Consider the following 19,668-nt stretch of genomic DNA (forward strand, 5'->3'; position numbering starts at 1 on the left):
ATAGGCAAGTTTGGGGGTAGAGAAGCCAAGGCGGTTGCAGGAGGGGCCCGGGGTTTTGTCCAACTATGGAGGTCCTGGAGAGTGATGTGTCCTGCTGCATGGCTAGTTCCTCACCCTCAGTCCCCTCAGTATTGTAGCAAGCTGTGTTTCCCTGATAACAATCTTCAACATAGAAATAGGGGTGAAGAAAAAGAGAAAGGTGATTGTTTAAGGTATAGGGACACTAAAATTGTCTTTTCTTACAGTAAGAATCCAGGGTTGACACCAGATTTGAGAGTAGGTTCACACTGGACACCTCATGGCCCAAAGTGGTGAATCAGCCGGGTCCTAGCTCAGGAGAGACTGTGGGTGCTGAGGAGCAGGTCACCCAAAGTGCTCGGGCTGAGGAGATCGTTGATGTCCTATTGTGGAGGTGCAGCCCTAGTGCTGACTTAGAGAACACAGGTTCCACGTATCGTTTGCTTACTGTGTTCCTGCTACGTGTCAGACGCTTGCTAGACATTGGGGATGATGAGTAGGCTCTGGCTTCTGTTCTCGAGAAACTTGGTATTTTCTCTAGGAGGTAGATGTAGAAGATATGATGTGGTTAGAATAGTACTAGACGTGTGTATGTCGAAGGGAAGGTAGAAGGTAGATGGTTACTAAGCAGGCTTCCTGAAGAAGTAGCGGATGTGATAAATCTTTAAGAGTAAATGCCTGGTGAAGAGGAAGGTGGGGAAATGTGTGACAGACATGGAGTTGTTGGAAATAGTGGGGTAGTTTTGCTGGAGTCAGACGTGTGAAGAAGGCAGATTGTATCACAGTTTTGTGTCCTGAGGAGGTTCAGGCAGCATGCTTTGATGTTGTCGCCTGGTGTACTCACGGTCTCAGTCAAGAGTGTGTTCGGAACCAAGACTGCAGTGAAGTAGTGTGCACTCTTAGAAGCGCCTGTGTTTGATTTTTAGTTAATTTTTGTTGTTGGCTTTCAGAAGCCTTTTGTTATTGGTGATGTTTTCATGACCCTTACTGTCAGGTCCCCACGCTGATATCCACAGGTAAGAGCTCACTTTAGGCTAGCTGTGCTTAATGTGTACAGCTGTTTCAGATCCATGTACCCGCTTTTTTCAGCTACTTAATTTTGAGATTGTAATTTAATTACCACGTATTTCTCTTCCCTTTCCTCCTGCTATACATCCTTCATAATCTCTCTTTTTCATGCTGTTTACTAATTGTTATTGCATGTATGTATGTATTCATATAAACACATATATTCCTAAATATAACCTGCTGGGCCCATATAATGTTACTCATATGTATGTTTCCTTTTTTGAGGTTCCTTATCTCAGATCTTGGCTGAGGCACCTTCCAGGCACTTCTGCCAAGAAGTTGTTGTCAGAAGTCCTTGGTAAAAGCTGCTTTTTAAAAAACATTTTAGTGGGCTGGAGAGATGGCTCAGTGGTTAAGAGCATTGCCTGCTCTTCCAAAGATCCTGAGTTCAGTTCCCGGCAACCACATGGTGGCTTACAACCATCTGTAATGAGGTCTGGTGCCCTCTTCTGGCCTGCAGGCATACACACAGACAGAATATTGTATACATAATAAATAAATAAATAAATAAATAAATAAATAAATAAATAAATAAATAATTAAAAAATATTTTAGTTTTGGATATTTCGAGTCACTCCTAACACTTGCCTGTTACCCTGGCCTCCCTGGACCATCAAAGAGGCAGTGAAGAGCCCCTTGGGAGAATTTTGGTGGACACAATAATTGCTTGCGTCTACACCATTTGCACCTGACTGTTGATTGTTACAAAGAATCAAGAGCATTGTGGAGTGGGCAGTTTTCTTTATGTCACAGTGGGTGAATAAAAATCTTTCCCCTTTTTCTCTTGTCCCCTTCCTAGTGTGTAGAGATTGAACCCAGGAGTATCCAGCCCTAATTAAATTTCCATCATGACTTTGGAGTTGGGCTTATTGTCCTGATGACTCAACACAAAATCTGATCAGTTTTAGCACATGTAGAAACTGCTGTGTGGCATTGTGTAATCTAGGGAAGTAGAGCAAAAAGGTGGTTTTCTTCTTAATGCTTACAATGTGAAAATAACGGGGCTTAGCAACAGACAGTTAATTCAGTAACAGTCAGCAGAACTACAAACTTAGTTTAATGCTTGATTTCCTTTTCATCCTGCCCACCTCAAGAAGAGCCATTTACAGTGATGGGCTTCTCCTTTAAGAGTTTCAGGCAGCTGCAAGAACTGCAGCTGTGACAGGACAGCTGGGCATTGTGGACACAGGTCATCTAGGGGCTATTTAGGAGAAGAAGAAATAAAATCAAGAAGTAGAAATCAGAGAGACAATTCCTTCATTCTCACTTTGAACATAATAGAGACTTGTGGAATGCAGTATTGTGTAGCATTTTCCAATAATGATATTTAAATATTGAATAACTCCACCAAATATCATGACTGTACCTTGTAAATTGCCATGAAAAAGAATATACTTTTTCAGTTTGTCATTCTGTTTTCATGGACTAAAACTATCAGTTTAAAATACCCAGTGTTCAGCAAGTAACCTTTTTCTTTTCATACACAATACAGTTGCACAGTAATTATTATGGAATTGAACTATTGCTTAATATTTTCTGGCCAGCTTTTTTTTATTGTGTTTTAAACTGATTTCTAGGCTACCTCTTATGCAGAAGAAGCAGAATTCCAGAATTTCTTTTTAAATTTACCACTGTGGTCTTCTAAATATTATGTGGTCAAATTTTTCTTTTCTTTCTTGACTTTGAGCTTTAAATTGAACAGTGGTCTTCCTTATGCCATTGTTACTAAGTAATCAAACCATTTCGAGGTTTTTTTTTTTAAGTGATACACTATTTAAAGCTATAAGAAATCAAACTCATAATATAGAAAGTTTCCATAGTTTTCATGTCCATACGTGATTTTCCAAATAACATTGCATTAGTGTGATGCTGTTCTAGTTGGTGGGACAGTATTAATTCAGCATAGTTAGGTGTTCACTCATGCTGTGCTTGTTTACACCATAGCAGTGTTGTGCACAAGAGTTTCCTTGCTCCAAAATTCTATTCCCCTTCATGGCTGATGCTTTTATTGTTCCTGTAACTGTTCCCTTTGCACAATGTCACATGCAAACCACACAGCGTGTAGCTTTTATATACTGGCTTCTTTTACTTAAGCATTATATAAATGATTACATGTCTTCATGGTTTGATACTACATTCATTTTTATCATGGAATAGTGTTCTTTGGTGTGGGTGTTCACCTGTTTACACATGTACCTGCTAAGCTTACTAGTTCCTTCCAAGTTTTGGTAATTATGAATAAGTGCTATAAACACTGATGTATAGATTTTTGGTGTAGATATATATTCCTCCCTTTGTTTATAAATACATAAGAGTAAGACTTGCAGTTTGTAATGTTAAATTTGTAAGAAACAGCCAAACTGCCTTCCTGAATGTTGCAATGAAAGAGTACTAGTTTCTCTGTGTTCTTATTGTGTGTAGTAGCATCTCATTGTGAACATCTTTTCAGATGCTGACTGGTTACCTGTTATTTGGTGTGCTGTCCAGATATTATTTTACCTACTTTTTAAATTGGGTTGCTATATGTTTAGATTGAGGCATTTTATTAGATACGTGCTTTGTTAGATACTATCTTTCAGTATGTGGCTTTTCCTCTGTTTTCTTAATATTTTTATTTTCAGAGCACAGAAATTTTTTAATAGTGAAGTTGAACCTAGCAGTACTTTTAATGGATGATACTTTTGATATTTTATTTTAAAATGAGTTAACAATCCCAGGTCACCAACTTTTGGTTTCTTTTTGGAGATAGGGTGTTATGCAGCCCAGACTGGTCTCAAAATTACTGTGTTGCCAAGGATGACCTGGAACTTCTGACCTCTTTGTCAGCTTATCCTGGGACTACAGGCAGTACCACTACATACAGAATGTATAAGGTGTAGAGTTAGTGTGTATTGTGGTTCACACTTTTGTATGTAGATGGCCATTTTTTTAGCACCTTTTGTTAAAAGATTGCACTTTCTTTATTGAATTGCCTTTGTTAGAGAGCCGTAGATTGTGTTTATGTGGGAGAGTTTTTTCTTGTATTGTTTCTTTTTACATTTAAGAATAAATATATTTTAAAATTATGTTATAAGCATATTTACAAATTATATATATTATGAAGACATGTAAATATATAATCTTAAATATTTTATGTGCTTGTGATCTGCCATGGTGAGTGGAATGAGGAGTATATGATGCAGGTGACTACCTAGATGCCCCACACAACTGAAATAAGGATTGTTGTTCAGTATTTGAGGTGCTGTGCTTTACACAAAACTCTTGTATGTATTGAACTCTATTTTTGAGCCATGTCTCATTGGTTTGTCTGTATGTCAGTATCACTGGTTTAATTTGTAGAGTTTGTAATATATGAAAGGCTTGGGTCTTTGCAGCTTTTGTTTTCAGGATTGCATGCTTATTTCGTTTTTAGGTGCCATTCACAATTATCTTTTGCAGTTTCTCCTCTTCCCTAACTCTGTCTAAATTCTGTTGAAGTTAAATTTATGTTATCTTCAGGACAGTTGACATCTTAAGAATGAATCCTCCTATCCTAGAATATGATGGCTTCCGTTTGTTAAAGTATTTTCTAGTAGTTTTGCTTGTTTTGAAAGACATTTTTCCTTTGGAAGATCAATTTTAGTTTCATAGCAAAAAGATGAGGAAAGTACAGAGATCTCTCACTTGCCCCCTGCCCCTACCAGAGCAGCGTGTCGTTTGCTAACGGTATGTCAGTCTGTAGTGACGGATTTCTCCATGTTGTGTGTTCTGTGGGTTTGCACATATATGTAAGGAACTGAATCAAATCATTATAGTATCATACAGCTTTTTCACTGTCCTAAAGCATCTGTGCCCCACCCCAAGAGATCACTGATCTTTGTGTCTTCATAGTTTTGCTCTTTGACCCTAAAGAATTTATTTTATTTTTATTTGTATTTAATTTTTATTTTGAAGATTTAGATTATACCTGTTAACAAAGTAGTATAGTGTATTAGTGCCAGCAATAAACTACAGTTAGATTGAACGGTGATATTCTTACTGTTTCATGAGTGTTACATAACGATATCAACACACAAATGGTCTTCATAATCCCATTGCCCATAGTTGGACAGTTTCCCCTCCACTGGCCTATATCTTGTTTTTTTTTAAGAATGCTTTTGTTTGCTGTTTGATATATTTATTCATAAGATGTATATGTATATATGTTTAAAATATGTGTATAATCATATTATTCTAGCATCTTATTAGGATCTGATATATTCATAAGAGATATATGTACAGTCATGTGTATGAAATATATGTATGGTCATATTATTCTTCTAGCATTTTATTAAGCAGAAAATAGGCAACCCAAAATTTACTGACATTTTTAAGTTTACAAAATTTTTTTAAGTTAAAAAGTTTTTTTCCATGCAATTTATTCTGATCAGTTTCTCCTCCCTCATCTCCTCCCATATCAACTACAGACTTCTTTCTCTCTTTCTTTGGAAAACAAACAAGTAAAGACCAAATAAGAATAGAACAAAACAAACACACAAGAAGGAGAAAAAAACCAAGACAAAACAAAGAAAAAGCTTGAGAGACACAAGCACACACAGAAAATCCTTAAAAACACAAAATCAGAGCCATAATATACAAACAAAGGATCAGTATGGTATTTTGAATAAGAATGGCCTCCATAGGCTTATGTACTGAATACTTAGTCACCAGGGATTAGAAGGTGTGGCCTTGTTGGAGGGAGTGTGTCACTTTCAAAAGCCCACACCAGGCCAGTCTTTTTCTCTGCCGTGGATCAGGACGCAGCTCTCAGTTATTACTGCAGGCCACCATGCTCCCCACCGTGATGATAATGGACTAGCCCTCTGAAACTGTAAGCAAGACCCAATTAAATACTTTCCTCATAAGAGCTGCCTTGATCATGGTGTCTCTTTACAGCAATAGAACACTAAGTAAGGTTAAAAATAAAAGTGCCCAGACAAAGCGTTGTGAGACAAAATATCTCCCGGAATACCATTGAGTTCCTTTTGAGTTGGCCGCCATCTGCTGGACATGGGCCTGCCTTTAACTGTGGTTTGTAACCCAGTGAGAGATTGTTGGAGGAAACTTAGTTTTTCCATTGTAAGCAGTTCTCAGTTGGAGATAGTGTCTTGGTTAGGCATGGTGGCTTGTGTCCACTTCTCTCAGTAGAGAGACCCCATTTGATTGAACCTGTGCAGATCCTCTTCATCCTGCCACTGTCTCTGTGAGTTCTTATATGTGTCAGTCCTATTGTGTTCCCTGGGTGTCCTCCATCCTCACTGGCTTTTTCCACCTTCTCTTCCCCAGAGTTCCCTCAGCCCTGAGGGGAGGGATTTGCTTCAAGACTTCCTGTTTAGGACTGGGTGTTCCAAGGTCTTAATCTCTGTGCATTGTACAGTTGTGGGTCCCTGTATTTGTCCCCATCTACTGCAGATGGACGCTTCTCTGATGATAGCTGGACAAGATACTGATGTGTGGGTATAGCAGGATGTAGTTTGGAGTTATTTTAGAAGAAAAATATATGGTTTCCCTCTAGGTTCACACCTATCAGGTACCACCTGGTCAGTGTCAGGCACGGGTTTCATCTCTGGGAGTGGACCTTAAATCCAATCAGATAGTGATGGTTGCTCCCACCTTTTGAGCCACTGCTGTTCTAGCGTGCATGTAGTACAGGCCACCAATGCAGACAGGAGGTTTATAGCTGGGTTGGTGTTTACCTTTATCCTCTGGAAGTGTGCAAAGCTAAATTACACTAATTTCAGCCAACTTGTTAGTTATTTTTGGTCAAGATGTTCTACTTATATTTGTAACTAAATATGAGAAATAAATGTAGTGTTTTCAAAACATTTGTTCATGAGCTTTCTTTAGGAAATATTTGTGTTTACTTGCTTGAAAAATGTGTAAGCCATGCTGTTACTTTTTTCTCAAAGCTTTTGAATTTGCTATGTAGAATGTTTTTGATTGAGAACAGTGATCCACAGTTTTTCTTTAACTCTGCTCCTTTTGTCAGTAGACTACCAAAAGTGTTGATAAACGACTTATTTTTTAAAAAAAAATATAAAAAATGCAGTTAGGAAAGAATGAAGTTATAAAATCTGAGAATAAAATAAGTTTAGGGTAAAGTTCATATTAATTATTTATAAATTAAATACTTATGGGGTACTATAGCCAATTATGTAGACTTTTAAAATGATATTTAAAATGTCATTAAAAATTACTTTAAAATATACCAAGTTGAAACTGGAATTTTTATTGGATATTTAGAATAAATGGTTGCTTGTCTTGGACATGAATTTGTCACTGCGCTGTTAATAGGTATTGATGTCAGATCTTCAGACTGTGACCTGAACTCTGTTAGGTGGTCAGTACATAGTGGGTTGGTGGTTGATGAATTTGGAAAGCTCACACTCTTACTGACTATAGAAGGAACAGAAATCTTCCTTTATGTGCCTGTAATTGTTTTCTAAGGGGTAAGCTGGTAGGAGGCTGTGCAGTACTCGAGAATGACTGGGCACATGTCTACTTTAGTTTGTGTTTCTCAGGTAGCTTCTTGCTTTCAACCTGTCTCTTTGCGTGAGTCTGGTGGTCACAGCCTCGTGGTTTAGGTACTAGTGATTTCTTGGGAGTGTTGTGCTGTGCTGTCTTTACACCGTTGCATGGAAAACAGAAGCATGGAAAACTAAAAAAGAATTAGTTTGAGCCAGCCTGGACTACACATGTAGTAAAGGCCAGGCTATCTTGGGCTACCTATTAAATCATATCTCAAAATCAAAACAAAATGAAGCACGAATAAAGAAACTCCACACACATAAAATTAATCATACCTCTTCTACGTCTTTCTCTTATGGGACGTTTTGGATGCTAAGTTAGCATACACTGTTGTACTGACTTTTTAAAAACAGAATTTGAATTCTGACAGAAGTTGATTTCTGAAAAAGGACTCATTGATGTACATTATAACAAGAAGGAAAAGCAGGTTCTTGGTTTCTTTGTTTTACTGACACCGGCTCAGTTGTTGATCGTCTGTCTTATCTACATGGTGGTTCTGCTAGAAACGTCTCAAGAAGAGTGGTGCCAAGGGAAGGGAGACAGAGTCTCATCCTGTTATCAGAGTAGGAAAATCCCAAGAGACTTTTTCCTTAACCCACTTCTGTCAGCAGTTTTTCTCTTTGGAACCAAAGTGAAGGAGTACACAGGCTTTTGGGATGGATCTTTGAGCTCCCTAGACATGGCTCATATTCTGGAAATCAACCTATTAAGGAATATAGTAAAGCCAGGAAGCCACTGGGAAACATCACAGATCATTAGATTATGAATGTCATTAGTTTTGGTTATTATTATCTCCTTGTATAATGACTGCTTAATGAGCTTTGGGACATTAGGCAAAGTAACCTCTCTAAATCTCATAGCCTTATCTTTAAAATGGGGTTAATGATAGTTCCCATCTCAGATGTTTGCCATGAAAATTAAACCAGACAGAGTAGAGCATTGCACAGGGTTCTTAGTTGAGACCCTGAAATCAGGGGGTTTGGAGTAGATACAAAAAATCTCAGCTTCACTTGAAGAGCTGGAGAAGCAGACTGAAAGGTTGTGCATCCCAGAGTTGTAGTTAGAATCATGGGACTAATGCAGGGAGGACTCTGCCGTACTGGATGATCTATTCTCACTGGGGTGTTCGGCAACACTGTTAACATTGTTGCCTTTGAATCAGCACTGCCACCACCTGGCAAGGTCATTTTGTACTGTCTCTGCTTCTTTGTATCACTTGCCCTTGGACCAGAACCTCCAGTAGCTGATTCCAGGTCATTTAGCCAAGCATTGTAGCAGGGAGGTTGGAAAAGCAAGTTTGTGATATTATTGGCATTTTGGCAGAAACTTGGGCTGTGTTTACATGGAATATAATTTCCAAGTTAAGGATTCCCATGAGATCCTTTTAAGCACACTGGATGATGCTCAGCTGGTTTTGAAGTATCTCAAGGGCATTTTGGGAGTGTTAGTGTAAAGTTGTCGGTTTGGGTTGCCCCATCATTAACTGAAAGAGTCGTCAGTGATGGCTGAGTGTGGTGATACATGCTTGTAATCTAAGCACTTGGGACGAGACAGGAGGATTTTCTGCAGGTTTGAGTTCAGCCTGCGCTAACTAGCAGGACCTTCCTCCCCGGTTCCCAAAAGGGTGTGTGATACCATCAGAATGTCCACCCGTTATGGTCACAAGACCTGGGTCTGAATCTCAGCTCTAGCAGAACAGGGAAAATGTTTGAAGCCAGTCCACTTCCTGTCTGAGCAGCAGCTCCTCAGTACTGTTGTCGGGGACAGAAGTGAAACATACAGAACACCTAGCACAGTGAGGACTGCTCAGAAAACACCCAGAAAACACAGCAAGAGCCTACTTGGGAGTATAGCTCAAGTTTTTATGTCTCATAAATCTTTAGTAAATAGTTAAGTATTTAAGCTAGTATAATTTGGAATAGCATTCTCAGAGTGACTACGAAGTCAAAATATTCTTGTGACATAAGGCATTATTTGTCTTTTTCAGCAGAATTTTCTCATGAGCAAGTTCTCAGAGGCCATATGACATACAATACCACAACACATTGGGCATAGAGGCAGATTTGGTTCCATATTAAAGGGACTTGCAAAAATGTAAAACTCTGACACTGTTTTATGAGTTTTTCTTTTGTTCTGGAAAATTTTTTTTAAATAAAAAGTTATTTTAATATGCAATGGTATTCCTATTTTCTAAAATTAAATATTTTTAAATTTTGCTTTTCCATTTGGCAACTATTAATAGGATAACATACATAAACAAACATATATAAACATAAGCTTATAAAAGGGATTTAATTCCAAAAGTTTGGAGAATTTCTGTTTAAGGGAAAGTGCTTTTCTGTGAGAGAAAGCTGTATTTGAATAACTCAATGTAAGTATTTAAATGGACCTTTACTTAAGTAGTGGGCCTGGAAAACCTTTCCAAAGTCTTTAATTAGCTTAATAAAAAATATGGTAGGCATATAGAGATTAAATGAAAAGGAAAACTTTGTGGGCACATCTTATATGGAAATAGACATAAATAAATGAATCTTTTGGATGAAGATATAGGATTTGTTAGTAAGCTGGACATGTTGGCTCATGCTTAAACCCCAGTATTTGGGAGGCAGAAGCAGAAGGATTGCTTTAAACTCAAATCCCACTTGGGCTTAATATTAAAGTAGGTCTGGACCAGCCTGAACTACAGAGTGAGACCCTGTCTTCATAAAACAAATGAAGAAACACACTCAATTATGGTGATGTAGGGGGGTCACTGTTCTAGATGTGACAGTATCTGCTTTGTGTCCTGTCCCTAGAACCTTAATTCAGAAATGTATTTCTGAGTAAACATTACAGTATTGTTTTTTCTCTCTGTTTCTCTGTGGCCCAGACTGACCTTGCATTGACGATCCTCTTGCCACAACTGGGGTTACAGATATGTGTGTCGTGCTTGACTTTCTCTAGTGATTTGAATTTCCGTTTCTCAAAATGAAGCGTGTCCTGCTGTTTTCTTTGGTTATTTCAATAAATGTCTGATCACCTACTCTGTACTATACTCTATTTTATACTTATTACAGATAAACTGATACGTATCAAGGTCCTTGCCTATGGAGATAATGTTAGTGGGAGTGAAGAATTAAAAGAAAATGGAATAAACAAAGTGTAGTTGTCGGTAATTGCAAATTCTAGCAGGGGCCATGGAGGGGTAGCAGAGTAAGAAGGAAGAGCTGCAGGCTCATTGACGCAGCTACAGCAGGAAGTCGTCTCTGAGATGTGTAATCAGTTGGAGCAAAGCACAGCTCCCAGCCAAGGCTCTGAGGTGTGCCTGCACAGGGACACGGTAACATCGGAAAGGTAGATAATGGCTGGGTCATGAAAGGCTTAGGGACTCTGGGAAGAAACCCATGGCTGTGACATACAGATGGTTCATCTGTGTCCAAGCCTGAGAGACCTGTGAGATTAGAGGTCTGCGGAGGTGGCCGTGATGGGGAATGAACACCCTTTCTCACAGCTGCCCTTGTTCATGTTCAAGGAGAGAATGGCCCAGAGACCAGTTTTACTCCAGTGCCAGTAGGAAGACAGTGTCTCCTTACCCACAGTTCGTTCAAAGGAGTTACACTTTAAAAAGTTAGGTTCTTGCTGATTGGTGGTGGCACATGCTTTTAATCCCAGCACTCAGGAGTCAGTAGCAGGCAGATCTCTGTGAGTTTGAGGCCAGCCTGGTCTATAGAGTGAGTTCCTGGACAGGCACCAAAGCTACAAGAAAAATCCTATCTCAGAAAAAAATTAGGTTCTTTAATCAGAGTTTGTACACGTGTAGCTAAGCCCAAGACAATTTTTTTTACTAGTTGTGTCTGTATTTTTTTCAGTGCTCTGCTTTTTAATGAAGTAAAATATGTTACCATCCTGGAAGACCTTCACAACATAGAAAACTCTCTGAAAGGAAAAGCCAATATGATATTCTCATATGTGGAAGCCATCGGAACACCAGGTACTGTGCTTCGGAGCCCAGTGGTCCAGGCTGGCTTCCCAGCTCACCAGGTGCTGAGAGTGGGACAGGGGCAAGTTATTTAACCTCTGTTTTCCAGTCTCTGGAGGAAGCCTGGGGTGAATGCCTGCTGAGTGAGGAAGCCTTCCCCTGGTGACACCAGCACCAGTAGCTTCCTCCTCTCAGACTGCTGCAGCCTGAGGCTGCTCCCCTCCTGAGCCAGGATGACAACACTACCCGCACTCCTTGTTGCTTTGGTAGCAGACGCACTCCATCAAAGTGAACACAACCCACCTGATCCCAGCCTTCCTGAGTGTGTCTGTCTGTCCGTCCTTTCTTTATTCCTGTATTGCATTGGTCAGGTTTCTAGGATCAAGTCATTCAGAACATGGCAGAAAATAATTGTCCCTACCTTTTAGTGTTATTTCAGTGTCATTTGTGAGACTCAAATGATTTTTTTTCAGTGCACAGGACTGAACCCAGAATAGGATTAAATGAATCTGAATAAATAAATGCTTTCTGGAGTATTTGGGTATTTGGAAATATTATAAGACTGTTAATTATTGCCAGTTTTGTTTCCTTTATAGTCCTTATGGTACTTATTATAGTTTCTAATATTTGATAAATGCTATTGGCTCTGCCTTTCTTTTCTTTTTAAAAATATGTTGCAGTTTTCCTTAATATAAAAATACATTTTTGACAGAACCACATAAACACTATTACCAAATTATCTGGTAAAGAAGTTTATAAGCACTTTATAAACAGATTACAGTTATATTTTCAGAACTCTTAGATGTTAACAGTAGTAACTTATCCACGGTAATGTTTGCAGGGGTCTCTCTGACCACCATGTGTAGGAGAGTAACATCCACGTGAGGCAACAAGAAAGCTTGGTTCAAACTGCAAGAATCTGACCCCAAGTAGTTTATTTTAGACATATTTAAGCACAGCACAGTCTGGTGAAATTTCCCTGGTGATAATTAATTCAGTCCATTATACAATAAAACCTAAGACTTGACTACATAGAAACTCTTTGTAAAGTACATGAGACATCTTCCATAATGATGGGTTCTATAGATTGACAAATTCACAATAAGGGTCTGGGCGAGGATCCGGTGTGGTCTCAGCCATGCAGACAGTGTAAAGGTCACGCTGCTATTCACCATATCTGCTTCCAGTCTCGTGAGTGGGAAACATGTTCTACATCTCTCCCTTTGAAGAGACAGCCCTGTGTGTTTGGCATTCCTGGTCTCCCTAGTGTGTGAGCACAAGGACCTCTGTGCCTCCCACAAATGTTAAGTACTTTTTTCATTGGTTCATTGTATGTTTCTGTATTTGTATGTTGGTGCATGTACAGAGTCCAGAGGGTGATATCAATATTCTCTTCAGTCGCTCCAATTTATTTCCTGAGAGAAGGTATCTTGCTGAACCTAGAGCTTGCCAGTTTTGCTAGTTTAGCTAGCCAGCTTGCCCTGGAGGATCCCCTGTCTCTGCCTCCTGAGCACTGGGTTCTGCCTGACTTTTATGTGTGTTCTGAGAAATCCAAACTCAGGTTCTCACACTCGGCTCCAAAGGGTCATCTCTCTACCCAACTCTATGCTTTTATGAAATAAGCTATATGTTGAAATTTTAGTTTTTGTAAATTAGCTTCATGGCATGTTGTAAAATATAATACGCTTATAAAATAGTACTTCAGGGCTGGCAAGATGTCTCAGTAAAGGTACTGGGCCACTCTTCCAATCTTAGGATTCCCTCTCCCTGTGGAAGGAGAGCCCCAAGTCCCAGAAATTGTCTCTTGACTATCATGTGAACAGTTCCCCCAAAATAAAAAAATTAAAATTTAAAACGGTACTAACAATTTGCCTATTTTGCTGTCCCCAGTTTCTAATTAATTAGTAATTAGTACAAAACATAACTTATGGGGCTCATTCAGCTGTAGCTACACAAGGCTTAATTCCTTGATTTATACTTAATCACTTCAACCTGGCAATACGTTTGAACTAGATTGGAAGAAGTAAAGGTGGTAGAATGAGGGAGAAAATAGGAAATTCCTATAGTAGTGTGGGTAGCGGATGATGGGGTGACCTAGACAGGGTGGCGTGGATGATGGGGTGACCTAGACAGGGTGGCGTGGATGATGATGGGGTGACCTAGACAGGGTGGCGTGGATGATGGGGGTGACCTAGACAGGGTCGTGCAGATGATGATGGGGTGACCTAGACAGGGTGGTGTGGATGATGGGGTGACCTAGACAGGGTGGCATGGATGATGGGGTGACCTAGACAGGGTGGCAGCAGTGATGTGGAGCAAGTGTGAACATGGGTTTCTGTTTTGGAGGTGTAGTATGTTTTCTGTTATGTTACAGACAAAGGTGCCTGTGAGGTGGTCTATGAGACTTGAAAGTTTGGAATAGGAGCACTGAAGTGCCCTTTTTGATATTATACTTGTGAACTACACTACAGTAGCTTATATTGGGGATACAGACTCGGAGCATGGGTTTGAGGAGTAGAGCTGTGATGCCCGGGAGCACTTGAGCATTTACACTCAGTCAGGAGGGACCAGTGAAAGGGACAGAAGGTGTGGTCTGTGTGCACATTTGCCGAAAAGCAAGGTGAAGATAAGTGTTTTCCTCTTTGAACAAAGATATGCCAGCTAATTTTCTCCAAACTTTTCTCCTTAGCTCAAGGTATAGGATGCCATGAATGAACAAGAAGACTCCTAAGTTTAGTTTATTCCCTAAGGCCATTGTTTGCGCTCACAGATACCCCAGGTGAGGGTCATCAACACTGAGATGCGGTGGCTGTGTTACACGGCAAAGCCAGTCTTCTCTGGGGGTCTCTAGTCCCACTACCGTGAGCCTCGCCAGGATACAGCATCATCTGACCTCTCATTCAAGAGCGCAGAGGAAGAATTTAACTTTACTTCTTCTTCCCTTCAGGTGACTGAGAAGCGTGTCAGTGACTTCATGCTTACATCTGAGCTGAAAGTGTCGAGTTGTGCTGGTTTTCTTAATTCAGGGAGGATGGAATGTCACTCAGACGTAACTTGAGATGTGCTATACATTTCTTTTCTCAAACCCCACCACTCTAAAGATTTGCTATGTATTTCAGCAGTAATTGGGTAAACCAGGCATATTTTCGCAGGTAGTATAATGTGATATTAACAACTTATATAGAGAGGTTTGTTTCTAAGACCTTTGAAGAAAACAGTCATTGGAGGCCCACATCCAAACCAATGGTTTACTTTTCACTCTGATTATGAGAGTTGACATCTTATTAGATTTTTTTCCTCACATTGATACTTTTGTTTGCCCATTAGTAGAAACTACTTTCATTAACACAGTAATAGAGGTGTTTTGCCAAAGACTCCCCCTCTACTCTGCCTTGTACGAAGTTAGCCTGGAGCTTCCTTTCATACAGTATCTGGTATCCCTTTAGCCATGCCCTGTGGAATGTGTATGGCTGGGTCAAGGGTAAAGGACTAGGGACGTCACCTGTTTTGCTACACACTCCTTGACCAGTGGTGATGCTAACCTGGGGCTCATCCAGATGGGAAAGTCTTACTTTTTAAGATCTAGGGGTCCTCTCTCTAGGGCTGTGGCCACCTTCTGATGGTGTAAGCTGCGTCTACTCTGGTTCCAATGAGTTCGCCCCTGTCATTTGATCCAGCAGTCTTAATTCTGGGCGTGTGTCTAAAGGGGCCGCATCTGTTCTCGTGTCCCTTGCAGCGTTAGTCACAGTAGGCAGTGTAAGGGGGTAACATCTGTCTGCACTGTTTTCAGGACGAGTGGTCATAAAGTGAGCTGTGCAGAGAGAGCTAGATCTGCAATGACAATACTTTACTGACCCCACCTCCCTTCCGAAACTTCTGTTGGACAATCTCTTCTGCACCTCCCTTCCGAAACTTCTGTTGGACAATCTCTTCTGCACCTCTTCCACCATTATCACACATTTCTGTGAGGGAAGAAAGGGTTTGTGGGGTTGTCATTTGTTTGTTCTTTGTTTTTGTTTTTGAGATAGTCTTACTATGTAGTCCTTGCTGGCCTCAAACTCAGAGAGATCCAGCAGTTCCTACCTCCTGAGACTGGAATTAAGGGCATGCACCACCATGCCTGGACAAAAAGTATTGGAAAGAGCTAAGTAGGCATGGGATCCTGTCTACCACTAGAGTGGTCATCAAAGAAGCCATACATAGATAACAGACAATCTGATAAGAAGGGGATGCTTGGTTTCTGTCAGCCATGTTCTTGGTACAAATGTGATGAGTATAACATTGGTGGAGAAGAGTCAGGCTGTAAATAGCATGGAACAGCCTCCATATTTAGCTGAAAGGAGGGCTCTGTTCACAGAACGAAAGACCGCTGACCTCTGTCTCCATTTCTGGAAGCTGAAGCAGCAGGTGTGGAAGGACGCCCATGAATCTTGACTTTGAAAATAAACATCAGGTGATTCTTGCCAGGCACACTTGGGAGACATCACAGCATACTGCTTCTCAAGATTCTCTTCTGGGCACTGGGAATGTTTGCATCAGCCACACACCCCACATATGGAAAAGGAGCTCTCAGATCTTGGGTCAGAACAAAGCAAGCCTTTCCAGCTCAGTGGGTATGCTAGCTATTAATGTTCTAACGTCTGAAATAGAGGAACCAGCTACTAAAGAAGTAAAAGGTTTCTGTCTGCTGGGCATGCATGCCTCATCCTTCTGTCTTAGTGACATCAGAGGACAGGCGCCTATAATGCCAAAAATTATTTTCTTCTGTGAGCCATTCTACAGTACAGAGATATTGTCATGTTTCTGAATTCCTTCAGGGGATGTCTTCTCAGGGTTCAATAATTGGCAGAAACCAGGAACCTCCAAACATTCAAGCTGTAGCCACTTCCCTCCTCTAAGGGGACCATTTCTGCTTATACTCTGGAGATGGGGGTTGGGGCTAGAGTCAGTGAAAGAAGGTTTGCTAACGTGGGCTCAGTCTTCCCCACTGGGATGAGTAGTGGGGAATGGGGCACTGCTGGAGATGAGATTTTAAGGAACAGAGGAATAGTTGTGTTAAATATAGTGAATTAAGAACTGCTAGTTGACTGTAATGCCTCACAACACGTTGGTTTCTGATGACCTTGACCAGTGCAGTTTCTGCAGACTAAGAGCAGTAGAGCGTGAGGGCACAGGAGAACAAATGGATCTGGAGATGCTGTAGAGGAGTTTTGCTAAGGGAATGGGGAAAGCTGGGCGTTGTGTGGAAGAATATGTGAAGCAGAGAAAAAGCTTGAAAGAAACAAGAAAGTGCTGATTGTGAAGAGGGAATGCATCCTGCAGGGGATGGCTGCAGCAAGAGCTCTGAGCGTGCAAGAGATGGGTAGAATCTAGTGGAAGGGAGATGTGGTTCTGTCATGGGAGTACGGAGAGTTCCTCTGTGGCAACAGGAAGAGACTAGGGAAGTTCATAGATAGTGTTTGGGGAGCATATGGACTTCCCTGCCCCCACCCTTTGTGAATGCTTGTCCATGGAGGCCAGAGGTTGATGTGTGCCTTTGCTTTTCTCTTCTTTATAGTTTGAGACAAAGCCTCTGGCTCAGGGTTCTCAACCTGTGGGTTGTGACCTGTTTTGGTTGCCCAAGACCATTGGAAATATCAAATATTACTGTAGCAAAATTACTGTTATGAATTAGCAATGAAAACAGTTTTATGGTTGGTGGGGTTACCACAACATGAGGAACTGTATTAAAGGGTCACAGCATTAGGAAGGTTGAGAACCACTGCTCTAGCTGAATCTGGAGTTCACTGATTGAGCTAGATGGGGGCTGGTTAGAAGCCCAGGGGATCTTCTTTTCCCCAGTGGCCATGTCAGAAGAGCATCAGCTGGCAATTGATTTCAGGTGTTTGGCCCACCAAAATGCAAGGCACTAGTGGGTGATTCTTGGATAGTCAAGGCCCTGAGGGCTTCAGCTCCAGAATGCCTCTTGCTACTGCTGTGCATTTACATGTTTGCCACTGCCATTTTTCTCTGAAATCTGCCATGGTATGCATGGAGGTGGGGGATCCCCACTGCCTTTAATGTAGTGTGATTATCTCATGGAAATATTCCATTCTACTGATCATTTCTATTTCTACCTGTGGATTATTATGAAGATGATCTCTTAAGCTGTACTGCTTAATTGAAGCAAGGGTTTTATACAATAATGGTTTAAATAGAATTTTGATGATTGAGGATTTTTAATAAATACAGTAAAGGATTGTGATAGAGGTCAGTTTAGTGGGAATTGATATAGGTAAAGGCAGGATATGGGGTTGCCCTTGCCCTGATAAACCAAGGGCTACAGAGAATAAGGAAGTGTCATGCGGCTGGTACTTATGAGTATTAATGATTAAGAAAAACAATTGTGTCTCAGAAGCGAGGCTAGCTTGAGTTTTCTTAATCTTATGCAATCTTTTTTTTTAAAGATTTATTATGTATACAGTGTTCTGCCTGCATGCCTCAAGGGGGCACCAGATCTCATTATAGAGTACTATGAGCCACCATGTGGTTGCTGAGAATTAAACTCAGTACCTCTGAAAGAGTAGCCAGTGTTCTTAACCTTTAACCCATCTCTCCAGCAAGTTCTCTTAATCTTAATGTTGGGAGACGTGTTCATGGTTTTCAGTGTGCATCACAGCTAAAACAAAGCTTTAGATAATGACTTCAGGTTAGGTTAAAGTTTTTTTTTTTTTTAATGGCTTTGAGGTAGAAAATCTTGGGGAACAATTTAAATTTTAGAAAGGCACATAGTTGAGTGAGGGATTTGTTGAGGTCAAGAAACAAGAACAAACAAAGTCCTGTTATTATTAGCTGATGTGACTTTCCTGTTAGGATGGGTTGGTGGTCAAAGGTGAGTAATTCCTTGTACCCATTTCTATCCTCAGCTTCCTGGTATAAAAAATTATTGATGAGCAGGTATGCACCCTGAGGATTTGCAGTAGAACAGTCTGATTCTTTTTCATATATAAAAGTTTAGATTTGTGATTCTTTTAAGATTTTTTATAAGATTACCATTTAAGAAAAATAATATAATAAACTAATTGATTCTTTCCTTGTAACCACAAAATATAGCCTGCCAGTTAAAAAACTGGCTGAGAAAAACACCTTGCTTACACGCCGTTACTCTATAACAAGTTGCTTGAACATGAATGTACGTGTGCTCTTGAGTATAATTTGTTTTTCACCTGTAATGCATAAAAGGTTTAATCATGTAAGGGATATGTAAAACATGTTGGTTTTTTTTACTTCCATTCATATAATCATTCACTTAAAAATAGAATGTAATCACATTGTAATTTTTATGTCGTTTGAAAGATTTTGCTGGAGTGTATAAGCTAAAAGGAAAAAATTAAGGATAGACAGAGGGATACATCTTGATAGATGTAAAAAAGGAAATAGATGAGAGAGATGATAGAAAGAAGACTGGTGCTAAAGGTGTGTGTGTGTGTGTGTGTGTGTGTGTGTGTGTGTGTGTGTGTGTGTGTTTGTTTCCCCTTTTCTGCTGGCCCCGAAGAGTTAAGTTTTACTCCCTCAGGTAGAAAAGTTAATTGAGTGATTAGTCCACCACCAACTCCGTGTCTCTCTTCGATCCCTGAGCTGCTGAAGGTGGCTCTCCTCTCTCTACTTTCCCAGTGCTGAAATTATAGGCACTCACTGCAATGCTTAGATTTTGTTCTTGTTTTATAAGTGTGCTTTGAAGGATCAAATTTTGATATTCATGCTTGTATGGCAGGCACTTTACCAACTGAGACATCTCTTCCAATCCCAGTCCTTTAAAATATTGGGTCTGTTTTACCAACGAAATAGAAATAAAATAGTGCACTGAAGTAGAAATGAAACCTCAGTTTGAGAGAAGGAAAATAAAGATGAAGTAGTCATTTAGGAGGTCTGGAAATAAAGAATGGTTTCTACATAAGCATGGCTGCTCACTCTCTGTCCTCAGAGCACTGGGCTACCACATAAGGCCAGAGTGGGCTCTGTAGCAAAACTGTGTCTCAGACATTCAAAATAAACAAGTAATAAAATTTAAAACAGGATGATTGCTAGACAGAAATAAT

General features: G+C 40.2%; 1 protein-coding gene across 4 annotated transcripts in view; it reads left to right on the top strand.

The window, feature by feature from the left end:
- Txndc16 (thioredoxin domain containing 16) overlaps positions 1 to 19,668 on the top strand; it is an 87,225-nt gene that overhangs the window by 25,032 nt on the left and 42,525 nt on the right. For all 4 annotated transcript variants that reach the window (XM_005355389.3, XM_026783292.1, XM_026783291.1 and 1 more), the window contains exon 9: positions 11,481 to 11,602. In XM_005355389.3, coding sequence (XP_005355446.1) covers positions 11,481 to 11,602 — 122 coding nt within the window. The remainder of the gene's footprint in view (positions 1 to 11,480; positions 11,603 to 19,668) is intronic.

Source organism: Microtus ochrogaster, chromosome 17, assembly GCF_000317375.1.
Source record: "Microtus ochrogaster isolate Prairie Vole_2 chromosome 17, MicOch1.0, whole genome shotgun sequence".
Taxonomy (NCBI): domain Eukaryota; kingdom Metazoa; phylum Chordata; class Mammalia; order Rodentia; family Cricetidae; genus Microtus; species Microtus ochrogaster.